General features: G+C 39.0%; 1 protein-coding gene across 1 annotated transcript in view; it reads right to left on the bottom strand.

Moving 5' to 3' along the window:
• The window catches only part of LOC118477191, a 95,539-nt gene that overhangs the window by 12,183 nt on the left and 66,993 nt on the right, over nt 1-16,363 (bottom strand). Inside the window, exons 66-80 of the mRNA XM_035972102.1 lie at nt 15,558-15,736; nt 14,695-14,801; nt 14,096-14,260; nt 12,618-12,789; nt 11,684-11,874; nt 9,796-9,978; nt 8,747-8,861; nt 7,936-8,323; nt 7,355-7,587; nt 6,782-7,008; nt 6,165-6,254; nt 3,863-4,249; nt 3,115-3,191; nt 1,722-1,995; nt 1,127-1,232 (exon numbers count right to left, since the gene is read on the bottom strand). Coding sequence (XP_035827995.1) covers nt 1,127-1,232; nt 1,722-1,995; nt 3,115-3,191; nt 3,863-4,249; nt 6,165-6,254; nt 6,782-7,008; nt 7,355-7,587; nt 7,936-8,323; nt 8,747-8,861; nt 9,796-9,978; nt 11,684-11,874; nt 12,618-12,789; nt 14,096-14,260; nt 14,695-14,801; nt 15,558-15,736 — 2,894 coding nt within the window. The remainder of the gene's footprint in view (nt 1-1,126; nt 1,233-1,721; nt 1,996-3,114; nt 3,192-3,862; nt 4,250-6,164; nt 6,255-6,781; nt 7,009-7,354; nt 7,588-7,935; nt 8,324-8,746; nt 8,862-9,795; nt 9,979-11,683; nt 11,875-12,617; nt 12,790-14,095; nt 14,261-14,694; nt 14,802-15,557; nt 15,737-16,363) is intronic.

The following is a 16,363-nucleotide window of genomic DNA, read 5'->3' on the forward strand; positions in this document are numbered from 1 at the left end:
ACACACACACACACACACACACACACACACACACACATTCACAAACTCACACATTTGCATACACGATACTGCTGCTTACACACAAATAATCATGGGGTGTTTTTATAATTGCATGGAAAGAAAATTACCTGGAAGTTTCGAAACCTCACCCGCTATCAAAAACTGGAGTCTCTCTCACTTTTTTCTACATTACTGTGAGTAGCAAACAACTGATCTGTATAATTATTGAAACCGTGGGGTCTGTAAGGATATCCGGAAGATTACAGCGAGTCAGGTTTGATTGGACCCTGGGACGAGGGGGTGGGGTTGTGGTGGGGAGAGGGAGAAGTAGAAGAAGGGGGTAGTTAGTGAAAAGGGATTCTGAAAGGGAATAACAATGGTGAGGGTAGAGATCACGGTGTTGGCTATGCCAGTCGAGGAGGAAGAATAGGGAGGAGATTGGTAGCTGTATGGACTTTCCCCCTCTTTCAACATTACAACTTTTCAAGAGGTGAGAACTCCAAATTTAACATCCATCTCTGATGAGAGCGAGCTAAGTGAATCAAGTCTTGACAATCCGCCCAACAGCCAAAGTTCAAGAATGCCTCATTAGGGTTTTGAAAAGTCATACGCCTTAAATGTGTTCCCTGGGGAGATTTACGAGGGTGAGGTGGTGTATATTTCGATGGCTTGATGCAAGACTCTGAAAAATCACACACACACACACACACAATCTCTCGCTCTCTCTCTCTCTCCCCCTTTCTCTTTCTCTCACACATACACAGATACACACACAAACACAAAATAAATTTTGACACTTGAAGGCATATCTTCAAGTGGCAGTGCATTGTATTATCTACAAATTTGGTTCTAGAATACGAGTCATTTTAAAAATCAAGATTGTTAATTAAATCCCTCTGCAATACACTTGCTTTTTTTTGCAGTTATTCTTACTATTCATTCCCCTGATGTTGCTGATGGTAAATTTTCTGGCATTGTGAACGAGAAAGATCTAAATCCAAAATTGTTGGTGATACAAGAACTTACGTGAATTCTGAATGACGGCACAGTCTTAATTCTGGCAGTTCAGGAAAACCCACGAAACAAATTCTTGCTGCTTAGAGTTAAATAATGGACCAACACGTACCCATTGTGTGCCCATAATCTGCTGATGAGACTGTAACCCACACATTCAAGAACTGCCCATTTCTGCTACTCTCCACTATGACTGTAGTCCCCGATGGCATGATGATCTGGGAACAGATTTTGAGGAAATAATTACTTTAAAAAGTGCCAACAAAATTTATGATTATGAATATAACAATCTACAACTAGTCAGATTTAGTAGAAATGAACCATAGTGAAACAATGCATGAGTAATTGCGATAATAATCGATTACAGTTATTTTGAAATCCCACCAAAATCATTGGCACATAACAATGACAAACCAAAAATATAAGCTCCGTTTCACACATATGCTTCTTTTCAATTATGTATGTAAACAATATTTCTCAATGGAGAGGTAATTGGACCATGCTGGTACATGCAGCATGATTGTATGTGTGAGTATATGTGCATAAGAGCATATTTGCACGTGAGCTTATGGGTTTATACGATATTTACTATATATATTTGGTCTCGTACAAGCATATAAAGATACATTATCAATTTCATCCAACAGAGAATCAATAGCATTTCTGAAATTTTAATGTGAACAAAATCAACATATAGACATTCTTACGTGATACTGGTTTCCTTGGTCATATCTCTGAAGTTTAAAACCTGGGTTGACATCACCGTTTCTGATCAGTTTAACTGTACTGGCCCTTTTCTTAATATTTCGTCCAGGTCCACACTTGTCAATCAAAATGACATCATCTTCCACTCTCACAGCAACGGCACAGTTACAGGAGGCAATGCCTCGGTTGCACCGGCGATAGAAGGTATGAACGGCATATGGCAGCTCAGTGTGCTGATAGAGTGTGAATTCACCTTCTTTAAAGTTGTCATAAGACCTACAGATCAAAAGAAAAAGTCACATTGAAGTTATTATCTTCACCGTCATCTCAATAAGTCATTGAGTAACATTTACAGTACTGGAGGTTCATATAGTGAAAAACCCTCCAGTACTGCACCAGTTTAGAACGAAGAAGCTATAATAGAATTTTTTTTAAATTAAAAAAATACCTTCGCAGCCCAAGAAACACACTTTAAAAAAATTCACAGACTTTCATCAAACATTCAGCTATCATATAGAGTGACTTCCTTCGGTATTTTCTTCAGTGCAGTGGCTCTGTTCATTGTTTAATATTTAGTGCGGCTGGTTGAGTTGGTGACTAAAGTAATGAGTGCATACTACGGCCTGGCGACAAAAGCCGCAGACGGTACTCTTAGATTAAGCATTTGATATACATTCTACCAGCTTTAGACGACTCTTTGGCATCTCATACACTGACCATGTGACAAATGAAGAAGTGCGCAGTAGAATGAAACAATACATGGGTTATTATTTAGACTTGCTGTCTACTGTGAAGTGAAGAAAACTGAAATGGTAAGGCCACGTAAAAACATCATGTGGCCTATCCAAGACCATTCTTCAGGAAACTGTGCAGGGGAGGAGAAGGAGAGGAAGAAAAAGGAAGAGGTGGACTGACAACATTGCGGAGTGGACAGGGAAATCCTCCGCCCAAACTCAGAGGCGTTCGCAAGAAAAACCTGAAAAGTGGAGGCACCTGACGAGGCTCTCTGTCATACAGTGCCCCTACAATCCTCGTGGATTATGGGATCAGTGAGAGAGCAGTGATACATTCTGGTGTTCTAGAAGTAGCATACTGAAAAACAAAACGAAATAATCATGCAAAATACTTTTCACTAGCCTTTCTTACAATAGTCTTATTTTCATAATTCTGTAGGACAAAAACATTAATTTTGTTTGCCATTTTGTTTAGTAAAGAGAAGCACATTGATACAATAATGATTATTAAGTGCTGGGAAAAAATAAGAGAGACAGACAGACAGAAACAACAGATGGAGAGTAAAGAAATGCGATCTATCAGTGGCGCCCTTCAACTACCCACGATTCATTTTGTAAATACAAACAATAAATCAAGTCTCTGATATGACAACAAACTTACACTCCGTCAAAGGTTTGTATGTGTGGATCATTGACAGATTGACACTGCTTCCCTATATCTTTGTCAATAACAGTGACCTGTAAAGAAAAAAAAAGATTCCAAGCATTTATCGTACATAAAAGACATACTAATGCTTGGAAAAATGTCATATTTTAGACAATGTTGACAAAACTGTTGATACCAATGTATATTATTTTGATACATGTTGACTGTATTATATCAAATATCAAAGATGTACAATCAGATTCAAAGGCTTGTGACACACCCTGTCTGTTTCTCATGTTTTTGCAAGAGTTTGCCCACAGCCAATAGCTATCCCTCTTCTCCCCCAGTTCCTTTTCCCCCCCCATCACTCAACAATGTGTCCGCCAAGATCTATTTCATCATGCCTTTGTTTATGTTACATTCATCCTTGAACCTACAACCCCTGTCCTTGAGACACCAGGGACAAAGGCTGTCTTTGGTCATATTACCAATTATTAAACCAGATTACTCAATGTTTATTTATCGATTACTAAATCATACGCTGGTGGGTGGAGCTACAAATTCAATTAGCCACAATGACTGTTAGTCTAGGGTTCCTTTTTCCTTTGACTGCATTTGCAGTTAAAGAACTCATTCCCTCAAGGTAAATGGACCAAAAAGGTACCTCTGGTATACTTGCCATGCTTGTAAAGGGCATAAATAACTATTTTTTTAAAAACTAGAAGGCTGTAAAGAATGAAAGAAACGACTTGAAAAATCTCACCTCGACAGTCTTGGAGATGAGTATTTCCAGTTTCCCTTCGCATTCCACGCTAGCGGTGATGTTGACATTTCCCCTGACATCTCCATCTTTCACCAGGTCAACGGTAGCCACAATAGGCACAGCAGCTCCACTCTGCCAGTCTTGACTACTGACTGAACTGCTACACCCTGCAGTATTACCACCTCCCACTACAACCTGCCGAAGAGCATTGCCTTGTGGGCATATCTGTTCGCCACTGAATGTACCAATGGCTGAGGAGACTTGAAGAGTCGTTTCAGATGACACAGTTACAAATGACTTGCACAGCATATAAGGCGGAACTGTTGGGATGACTTTGATTGCAGAGGAACCCGCGCCTTCTGTGACTGTGATCTGACTTTGAACAATCTGAAAATGAGTTTAGTTTTTGTTTTAGTGACAGTGTCAGGGCACTTGCAACACAATAACGCCACATAAGTGCTGAAGATTAAAGGTGTTACTAGAGAGTAGACTGGATCGATAACAACAACTAAAGAGTAGCAAACAAATGAAAGAAGGAGGAGAGACAATGAAGATAGATGTTTGATAGGAAAGAAGGAGCGTCTGCCAACCACCCACTCTGAAAAAGAGAAACATGAAGGAAAAGAAGATTTCTTTTTTAAATACAGTGGAACCTGCCCTGACGGCCACCTCTATAAGACGGCCACCTGTACAAACGGCCACTTTCCGTTTCCCCCCTTGCATTTTTTCTATATAATTTAACTGTGTAAAACGGGCACCTGTCCAACGCGGCCGCGGTCACCTTATTTCAACACACAACCCCTATCACACTAAGCAATAACACCCGTCTAAGACGGCCACCTTAGTGACTCCATTTCGTTTAGTCATAAATTGTGCTTTGGCCCCTGGCGTTGTGGGCAAGCCGTCATAATTCAATCCCCTGTCGCTGTTGTTTGGTAGTCCCTCCAACCGATCATGTTGCATAGGCCCCTCCTACTGTTGACCAATAGCTACCAATTTTCAGCTGCTGGTGAGGTAAGCGTGTGATCCCTCATAACCCATAAGCCCCGCCCAGAACTTAAACACAAATCGTAAGCGAGATGAGTGGTCACTGTTTACCCAGTCTGTAACAAAGTAACAAAGGACGTCAACATGAACTTGTGACAGAAACGTCGCTCGTTCTCCGAGTGGTGGCGACCCAGGAGTTTGTTTTTACTTCGCACTCGGTCTTCCTTGTCTGATACATTTCGTTTTATTGTCACCCTTTTGCGAAATCAGCAACAAAATAAAAATTACAAACAAAATACAAACCACCACCACCAACAACAACAAAAACAACAATGCGGCCACTTTCGATTGTGACCTCTGATAGGAATAATTTGTTTTCTTCTTTTCTTCTTCTTGATCAGTCCTGCCTAAGACGGCCACCTGTCTTATACGGTCACTTTTCTCCTTGACAATGGGTGGCCGTCTTACACAGGTTTGACTGTATCTCTTTTTGCTTGAGTTCAAGGGAAGCACATTGACTCAATAATGGTTAACAAGTGCTGCTAGGAAAAGGCAAGATAGAAATACAGAAACAAAAGAAAGAAAGTAAAGAAGACATATGTTTGACCTTTCAAACAACAAGCAAATATTCCTTCCCTCAAAATATGTCTAAGTACATTATTATTGCAAACCTTTTATTTTGAGCAAATTTAGACCATGTAATTTTTTTAATCCACAAGTCTGACGGTATAGGCCACAAAAAAACACTTTCTACATTTCTCTATCCTTGGATAGCTTCTTGATATTATTACATGCAATCCAGTCATGGGCAGAAATTTAAACAAATGTGTCAACTGAACTTTGCAAGGTCCTATTCCTCAGTTATCCCCCCCCCCTCCCCCCTCAACTCCCTTAATACGAGTACTCTCAAAAATAAAGAGGAAAGAAAACAAAAATAACCTTCAATTACTTGCTTGACACATGTACTTTGTTTTGTTATTAACAAATGTAAATCGTAGAGATGATATACGCCCCTATAAAGACAGTTCAGATCTTTAAAGAGATAGGCTGCTTTGACCTTGCCGGTAGGGCCAACCCACGCTGAGAGGGATACAATGTCCTAGCAGACAAAGGGAAATGCTCAACGAAAGACTTCCCTATATGGGAATTGTACTCACATCTTCTGCGTGCTAAAGCAAAGCATCTAACCGCCCCGCCATAGAAACCGGGTCAATTTGTTTTGTGTAATGTTAAAATAAATAACTTTTCAAAGTGACTAACTGTACGGCATTCAAGTATGAAAGTTAAAAAAAGAAAGCTAGAAGTTTATACTCACTGTAACTGTGATCTCATAAGAAGCACTGAAGGTGGGTCCGCTCAGATCATCACAATTGAAAACGTAGCATGGGGTAACAGAGCACATGATCTGCAATAGAATAAAATCAGCTTAGTGACAATTCTGACACCCCTCTTATTGCTTACATTTTTAAACAGAAGCAGTACTATTTAGAAAAGCATACTGCATGAACCACGCACACGTTGAACATCTTAAAATTTTTCTCACTTCACCTAGGTGGGAATAGGTAAACAGCTAAAGACAGCGAAAGATCTAGTCAGTTTGGTAGTGTTTTAGTGATGTAATCCGCTGCTTGCACTGTATGCTTCCCAGGAAGCTGAGAATGTTTCTGAATGTTTTGGGGTCTGCTGGGGTAATATTAATAGTCAAAAAGTGCAAAGAGCATGCTGCAGTGTTGATGTACGCAATATAAACGCAATCGTTATTATTACTATTATTATTATTATTGTTGTTGTTATTGTTATTTTAGTTTTTATTATCATTATTATTATTATCATTATTATAAGACTGTTAAAGCTATGGAAAACACAACTATTTCTGTGGTCAGTTTCAACACAACACCAGCAAATTGTGTTGATGTAACCTATAACTTTTACCTTCGAACCAAATGTGGCATTTTCAAATTCGCTCTCTCCAATGACATCTTCGATCTGGGAACTTCCTAGCTGGATCTGCTTCACTGACATGTCGTCAACAAACCATTCGACTTTGTATCTGACGTCTCCTCTTCCAAGGCTCTCAAATGAACAAGAGAAAGTTGTTGTAGCATTGACAGCCTCATAGAATATTTCCACTGTGGGCCTTGCAGGTAGAGTAGGTAGTTCTGCAAAATGAAGAAAGATAATAAGCTTAAGCTCTTGAATTCTCAAACAACACGATGCTAAAATGTGGTAAAAGAATGTGTTTAACATTAGCTTTGACAAAACTTTTTGTTTATCTCCCTCCCCCAACTCCCCAGCAGAAACAGATACTCAGCTGTTAAATCATTATGTTTATCAATACTATTTTTTAGTAAAAGTGAACATTTTCAACAATGTACAAGCTATGAAGCAGGTAATAGATTTACAAATGACAAAAAGGAATACAATAAAAGACACTATTATTTACGCTCAAATGCAGTTACTGTAATAGAGCACTTTTCTATGACAAAATCTATTCTTAGCGGTTACCTGTAATGATTCCAATTGACTCAAGAACAGGCTTTGGGGCAGTGAATATCTCCAAACCTCCAAGAACCATGCCCAGCCAGCATGTTTCTGTGCCACTAGATCCAAGAACCAAATCGGAGCCAGTGCCTGTTTCATGATTGAGCACGGTGTAACGAGTTGTGGCATATGTTTTTCCATCCCATACAACACTGAGACCAAGACTGTCTGACCAGCTGATTTCAGCCTCAATATAGCTGAAAATACAGATAGATAAAGAATTCAAATTCTGTTCTACTCCGCATGACAAAAGGCCATACTGTTCTGTGGATACATCAAGCATCAGGAATGAAGTGAAAACCCAACACCTTCTTACATGCTTACCTTTACTATTTTTTATCTTTCATATTTCTTTTTTATTTATCTAGAATTTTTGTTGGCACAGCATTGTAACTCACAAAAAGGTATAAAAAGATGACTTTTGAGCTTTATGTCGAAAATTTTAAAGTCAAAATGTGTCTTTAAAGAGTCAAAAAAGAAAGGCGGACCCTAGCAACGGTTATGAATAATACATTCAAACTTTATAAAGAAGACAGAGGACTTACCTGTTCATTTTGACAGCACCAGTTCTGACAGACATTTCTTTGTTTCTTGTCCGTACACTTATCCTTGCGCTGCCATCACAAATAGATACAGACAAACCACTCTCATTCGCTTTTCTCCAGGTTCTCAACACATACCCATCTTCACAGATGGACGTGAACTTCACATAAAAGCGAAGAGTAAATCCCAAGGTGCAGGAGCTGGTCTCCAAAAGGCTAAGATCAGACTTTCGAACTGTCAGCGATTGTCCACTTTCTGAAAACTGAGCGTATTTTGCGCCACCATAACCAGTGACCAGTTTGACATCACCAGTTACTGCAATATTGCTAACGCTGGTTTCCAAAATTGAGCCCTGGACATTCAGGAACTTGTAGCGCTTGGCAAAGACATCTGTTAGAAGATATAAGTTAAGTCAGATAAATGTTGGCATGGACCATCACAACGGTTAGAAGATATAAATCCATTAAGACAAATTGTACCAGTATTCATTTATTTAAGCTTTTGGTCAAACAATTATATGACAATATATTGCACTATTAATAAGCAAATCTTTTGTTTTAGTAAGTGGTTTATGGCGCTTGCAACATAATTAGGTCATATGAGTGCTAAATATTAGAAGTTTTACAAGGGAGTAACAAACACAAAAAAAGAGGGAGGAAAGGTAAGGGTAAGGACAATAGATTTTTAATAGGAAAGAAGGAGCAAACCAAATCAGAGCACATGCTAACCACCCACAAGCAAATCTTTCAGAGCATAAGTGATGCAACATTGGACAACACGAAGGACAAGAAAGAGTAGTATGAATTGTCTCACCAGATATCAAACTCCACCTGTCTGTTGCATTGGATGGCAAGCAGAACCTGGTAACATCGTCTTCAAATACAGACCCACATGAGTAGCAAGCACCATTGATGGAACACAAATTGTCCTGAAATAGACACTAAAATCAGTATACACATTCTTACTATTAGTTTTGAACAATTTCCCTTTTGGATGGTGGTTACCCAGTTTTGTCCCACCCTAGAGTGTGGCTCCCCTGAGCCAAGAATAAACCCTGTTCAGGGAAAAGGCTAAAAGAAAATGGTTGAAGTACAAGACCCTCAAACTTTCACGTATCCTCTGTCAGAAATAGTTTCTGCATAGTATAAGTATTAGGTTGGGGGAAAAGGTTTGTATAAGAGTGCATGTATATTGTGTGAAGTGTCCTTTTCACCATCACTTCCTGCTTCTTCATCACCTGAATACAGCAGATAGATTAACTTATCAGCTACTACTATATTAACAGCAATGAAACATATTGGAAAGACATGAAGCTGCAGTGAGCACCTAGCACATCTCTGTGATGACGTATTTCAGCCATCTATTTTTATCGTCTTCTGGGGCTTCCCTCGCCAGTTGACGAGGTCTCACCGTGGCGGACCCACTTTGCCGCTTCAGGCACTCTAGATCTAGGTTTCATCGCCGACTGTTTGGGCTGTGTGTGCGCGCAGGTGTGTGTGTGTGTGTGTGTGTGTGTGTGTGTGTGTGCGCACGCGCTTGTGTGTGTGTGTGTGCACAACTTTGAGGAGAAGGTTAATTTATGGAACGAGAATGGCTGAGGTTGTTTTTAAAAGGTAACATAAAATTAATACAAAAAACCCCCCAAAAGCAAACAAACACAGTGAGATCTAGAATCTAGTCTACAGTAAAAGTTACTGGCGAGGGAAACTCAAGAGTCTTGGGGGAAACCGCGGAAGACGACAAAAATAGATGACGGAAATACGTCTATATTTGGGCGAATCACAAAGATGTGCTAGGTGTTCGCTGCAGCTTCATGTATTGGAAAGTCCCAAGGGAGAATTTACATATCCGCTGGACATTACCCTTCTTGTGCATCCAGAGTCATCACACATCTCACAGGAGCCGTCGTACAAAGTCCTGGTAAGCTGGTTGCTCGTTGTGAAGCCATCCAAGCTCACAGAAATTTCCGCAGAGCTTGTCAGTGTTTTGCTGCATACGATCTTGTTGGATGCGATGAAAATGGCACTGCTTGTTGATACTGTGCCCTGAAGAAAAAAATGATGAGGAGAAGTGTTATTAGAGGATTCAGTAATCATTTTTTTCCGCAAAATATTTTACATGCACTGAATTTTTTTTTTACACAAGATGCCTTATAGGTGTTGTTTGTCCACAAAATGCCATATATGCAGTGTTGTTTTTTCACAAAATGCCATATATGCAGTGTTGTTTTTTCACAAAATACCATATATGCAATGTTGTTTGTTCACAAAATGCCATATATGCAGTGTTGTTTTTTCACAAAATACCATATATGCAGTGTTGTTTGTTCACAAAATGCCATATATGCAGTGTTGTTTGTTCACAAAATGCCATATATGCAGTGTTGTTTTTTCACAAAATACCATATATGCACTGTGTCGTTTTTTAACAAAATACAATATATGCACTGTGTTGTTTTTTCACAAAACGCCTTATTTAATATTGTGTTGTTTTTCCACAAATAGTTTTTGATCGCTTCCTGCTACTAGTTGAACACATGAAACTAATTGTTGTAAAGATCATAAGAGAAGATGATGAGGATGTTTTTGGCTCAGCAGTTAGTTACAAAACATCTCATAACAGGGGTCGGGTTTCAAACCTTCTTCACATGCACTATCCCAAAGTATATGCTATGCTTGTCTGCAAAGTGACTTAGAACATTTTTACCAAGTGGTAAAGTATAAGACAATTAAGATGCACTTTACTGACCAGTAGGCCCCACCACGAAGAAAGTTTGTCTTGGTATAATAAGCGGCTTTAATACGCTAAAGTAGAAGATAATCAGATACCAGCATACTTTTACTGTTTTTCTCTCTTTCTCTGTCTGTCTCAGTCTCTCTCTCTTTCTCAATACAAACACACTCACACACAAACACACACACACACACATACACACGCGTCTTGGTATAATAGGTTGCTATAACGCATTAGAGCTACAAAGGACAAAAACAGTAATGTAAAAAAATTCAACACATTCTCTCCTTTCTCTCACTCTTTCTATCTCCCACACACATACACACTCGCACACAAACACACACACACACTTAAATACATACACTATCTCTTTGCACTGTGAGCTGCTTAACATGCTGAAGCTGACAATGAGATACCAACACAGGACAAAAAAATGAAGTAAAACGATATCTATATCATTTTGTCTGTCCGTCTGTCCGTCTGCCCATCTGTCCGTTCGTCTGTGTGTCTGTCTGTGTGTCTGTCTGTCTGTCTCTCTCAAACACACAGACACACACACACAGATTCCCACACAAACACACACTTTATTAAAACTGGCATAAGTAACAAACATGAGGAATAGCCAGCAGTGGGTGTGACAGGAGGGTGTCATCAGTTTCCTTGTTTTTCACTGGTCAGCTTTCATAAAATGTATTTTGTGAAAACAAGGTAGAAGCGCATATTGCGTTTTGTTTTTAAAAACAGTGAAATAAGAGAGTTATGTGCCAAAATAAGAGTGTTTTAAAACATTTTGTTGGAATTTTTTTTTAAAGGTAACAAGTATTATCATAAAAGATACAGTCCTAATGACTAGTTTAAGAACATGGGATTTTGCAAATATATGTACAGACTGCTCAGTGTACAACTCCGTCCTATGTCACTTTATAAAATAGCAGATGGTTGAGTCTGACTCTAAGCAGTTGACATTCGGTTGAGAAAGCCGCTGAGTGTTCCACACAAAATTCTAAAATGTCTTACATTTTCATTGAAGTGACAAGTCAGGTTTTGAGTGTCGGCAAATCCGGTTCCAAAAAGAACAACTGAAGTGCAATCGGCAAGGGACTTGACATCGCATATTTTTCCACCCAGAATGGAAAGCAAGGTAGGAGGACTGGCCATATTGACAGAGCAGTCTGCTGAGCCAAAGCCGTCGTTGCACAGACAGCTTCCTGTTGGAGAACAAAACAAATCAAACTCCTGTGTCAATGGTGCACATTTGTGTGTGTGTGTGCGCACGTGTGTGTGTGTGTGCGCGCGCGCGCGCGTGTGTGTGTGTGTGTGTGTGAGTGTGTGTGTGTGTGTGTGTGTGAGTGTGTGTGTGTGTGTGTGCGTGTGCACTCGCATGCATGTGTGTTTGTGTGTGTGTGTGTTTTCAGTTTGATAAAAATTTCACAGTGCTTGCAACTATATAAGGTCATGAGCGCAGGAGTGTGCATGCATGTGCGTGTGTGTGTGTGTGTGTGTGTGTGTGTGTGTGTGTGTGTTTGTGTGCGTGTGCGTGTATATGTGAGAATGTGTGTATGTGCACATTTGTGTATTTGTGTGTGTGTGAATGTGCAAGCTGTGTTTGCGCCTTTACTTCCGAGGAATTGAATGTGGTGAGAAGCAGGTATAAAGAAATATGAGAAAGACATTAGGATCTTCTGGTTTTGACAGATTGCCTGAGGTTAGAAAGGAAACAGTTACATCTTACATCTTGTCCTGAAAATATGCTCCAAATAAAGAGGTTGTGAGCAATTTAACGATTTTTAAAACTTTTTACAGAAGATATGCTACAGCTTCTTGCTAACATACAACTACAAACACTTTACCTTCATATTCAGTATTATTAAAGGTACTTTTAACTCCAGTCTGACTAAATATACTATTCTGACCAAAATATTCAAAAATATAATTAAAAATTCAGTCCAACCTTTGAGGCAACTTCCTTCACGGGAGCAATTGTTGTAGCAGACGTCAATGTCTGAAGGAGCCAAGTAACCATCGACATCAGTCCAGTGTTCCACTTGGGATGAGACGGCATCTATACAAGCCCACAGTACTGAGGACATGTAGCCTTCCACTCTGGTTTCATCTTCTGAGATCTGCATACATTTCAAGTAGCAAACATAGGTACATAAGAAGACATTCATTCACCACACCATCTCCTCTCTAAAAAAGGTCTACAAATAGACTGCTCCGTGTTAGATTCAGTCATACATCACTTTTCAAAATGGTGTACAGCGAAGACTGACACTAAGCAGTTGATTTGTACATAAAACATTCAGCACACCAACTCCTCTTTAAAAAGTCTACAAATATATTCTATAAAACCACAAAATTTAAAGCTTATGTGTAATATAAACATTTATAACAGAATGAACGAGACCCATCCTGACTAAGTAATGTCTGTTTCTGAGTTTATATAGCATGTGGTTTGGAAGGTCATATTAACAAACAAAAATAATGATTGAATATCAAGGATGCAGAAAAAGGCAAAAAACAAGAAAAAGAGAGGAATAGAGGAGAGAAAGACAATTAAAGATATGAAAGGACAAAGTACAAACTGTTGTCCTCTTCCCCATAACTGAAGGAGGAGGCATCTTTTTCAACTCCAGAATATGCTCCATTTTCAGCCATGTTTATCACTGGTCAAGGAATATGTATTCTACCTGGATAATCCATTTACTACTAAGCTATTGTATCATTTAAAAAAAACTCTACCTGGATATCAGTGACATATTGTTTGACTATTTTTTGGATCAAGACCTTTACCTAAGATATCATCCACAAATTGCTGAACTATTTTGGGCTAAAAAACTCTTTGTTTTGGTAAAATGTTTTTACGGCGCTCACAACTGAACAAAGTCATATGAGCGCGCGGGACACACCTAATATTTTCAGTTGGTAGGAAATTTTGAATTTAGCCCGAGTGGCGGCCGAAGCCTACTCTTATCGATTTTAGACCACCAAGAGATCTTTAATGTGCGCAACTTGCACACGGGCCCTCTGAGATTTTTCACCCTTGTCCGAGAAGGCTAGGTGTAGATCTTTCCTACCAGAAGATCAAGGGTGTGGCAGAAAGACAGCAGTTAGGAGGAGCCAATGAGTAGTAGTAGAAAGGCTGCAGAAAGAGTCAGGAGCCCAGAGGAGGGGACAAATGAGGTGAAGGGGTGGGGGCAGAAAGTGGAAACGAAAGCAGACAACAGAACATTGCTAGAGTGCAGGAAAGGAGGTGAAAGGAGACAATTTTAGAGTAGAAAATTTTTCGGTCGCTACCCGGATTTGAACCCGAGACCTTTTGAATGAGAGGCCAACACCTTAACCTCTAGGCCACGAGAGCCCCCCTAAAAAGCTCTACCTGGATATCATTCAAATACTATTGAATTATTTTTGGATTAAGAGCTTTACCTGGATATCATCCACACACTGTTGAACTATTCTTTCAATGTCTTTGGAATCATGAAGGTATCCAGAGCACACACTCATAATCTGGCTTTCATTCAAGGCTTTGGTGCAAGAATCACGGGCTAGAGATTCAGTCAAATTCTTGCTGCTCGTAGGCCAGGACAATTGCTGAAAAGATTTGTAAAAATGATAGGTAAAAAAGAAAACAGTCGCCACATTCTCCACAATACAACAGTGAAAATATTACAAGTTTGTTAGGAGAATGAATTAATGAAACGTTAGAGTTATTAAAAGGTGGCTGAAAGATTAAGTGGTATCACTCCATCGTATTAAGATAACTGGGCTTTCAGAGCCTTGCCATGTTATGCAAAAAGCATGTGAACAAAAAGGGGTGGTATGTTTTCGTATTTCACTAACGTTATTTGAGAAACAACTCTTTTGCAGTGTCAAAAGTGTTTTCAGTAACAGGGTAACATGGACAAAAATTCAAAGTATCAAAAAAAATTAATCAGGCTACCCCTTATATACCTAAGACCATATAAAACAAACTTGAATGATTGCTAGAATGTTTACCAGCACAGTTGAAACAATAATAAAATTACCGGTGGTTCAAAATCTGTGCCAGTGCTGTAGTCATATTCCTTAGTTTGTTGACAGCATCCACTAGAAGGTCTGCCCAAGCGCAGGAGTTTCTCAGTGACATCTGTGCCTGGAGTTATAAACAAAATGTATGACATTTTGGTGAAATCAGGCGCATGTCAAAATAATTAAATCAAAGAAACTGATATTTGCAATTTTTATATTCTTTTTTCTTTTGTTGCCTCAGCAACTTTTACATCCCTTTAAGAACACATTTCTATGTGTGGATTTTACTTTAAAAATTGCTGATGAAAGGCACAAAAAATATATATTTGCAGTTTCCAAGGACACACAAGCTTTGGAAGTCATTAAACTTTTATGGCCATTTTCTTGCTACTTTTACCTCTCACTCCATGCCACTCTAAACCTCCTTCAATTGCAAATAACTTGATAGATAGATATTATTTTTATGAAGAGCACGACAAACAAGCTTTAAGATCATCACAGTGACTTTGCATATCCAAAAATTGATGAGTGCCTGATTCCACCATGTCAGGACACAAATGGTCAGCTGCATGATAGCTAAGATATAGGGTTCGTTAGAATAACAATCTTGCTGTTACAGACAAGATGTAGAACAAAATCTTCAATGGTATACCTTTACACCGCAGCTGTGAAAACTTTTATCCCTGGCAGGTTTATATTTGGTGATAAGTGTTATTATTTGTCCCCACGTGTGAATGTTTCCGTATTTGCATAAACAGATCTGTTATTTAAAATACAGAGCAGCAGATTTTTTTCCATTGTCTAAAAGGACAGCATCACAGTGCAACGGCGCACTATTAGAATTACCGATTTCCAGTATAAATATATAAAGAAAACAAACCTGTTTGGACTGCAATGCTGTTCATACCCACAGGCGCCACTCCACACAAAAAGACGTCCACATCCTTGCCACACACCGGTTGGGTTCTGTTTACACACTGACAATAGCTTTCTTTCCCTGGGACGGCATAGTTTACACCAGCTTCCACGCACAGGCCATTTAGGAACGACTTTTCAGCTCTACAAAAAACAAACAAAAATAAACATGAATGAAGGGTAATTAATGAGGTTATAAACCGTAATGCGAGCTATACTGCAAGTTAAAAAAACAAAAAACTAATGGTATTTATTTTACCTCTGAAACTAGGCGACCTCACCTCCTTCAATTGCAAATATCTTGACCTCTGTTCAATACACATGGGCTTTAAAAAAAAATTAATTAAAAGCAAGACAATTAAACAAACTTTAAGAAGATACTAATAACTTCACACGCCTAAAAATTGATGAGCCCCTGATTCCACTGTGTTGTTACACATGTAATTTACATATTGTTTCATATAATTATTCTCTGAAAGTAAATTCTGTAGTCTTGACTTTATTCCTTTACATATATTAACAAATAGTCAACAAGAACATATGCCTTTCTTGAATAATTTATAACTGGCCACAATATTAGTCGCAACTGTAGTAGCGGTCGAAAGCAACACATAATGTTCCAGGCCCTTAACTCTCGAATGTTGTGTAAAAACACGCTGGCAGCAAGTTAATGACAACTTTATTGCCAATTGTCACTCCCTTATCTCATTTAAAATATGTTATATATTCGGTTACCCTTTTGGGTATTTCAAGCCCCATGTACCTCCTATC

The sequence above is a fragment of the Aplysia californica genome, unplaced genomic scaffold (genome assembly GCF_000002075.1).
Source record: "Aplysia californica isolate F4 #8 unplaced genomic scaffold, AplCal3.0 scaffold00002, whole genome shotgun sequence".
Lineage (NCBI taxonomy): Eukaryota > Metazoa > Mollusca > Gastropoda > Aplysiida > Aplysiidae > Aplysia > Aplysia californica.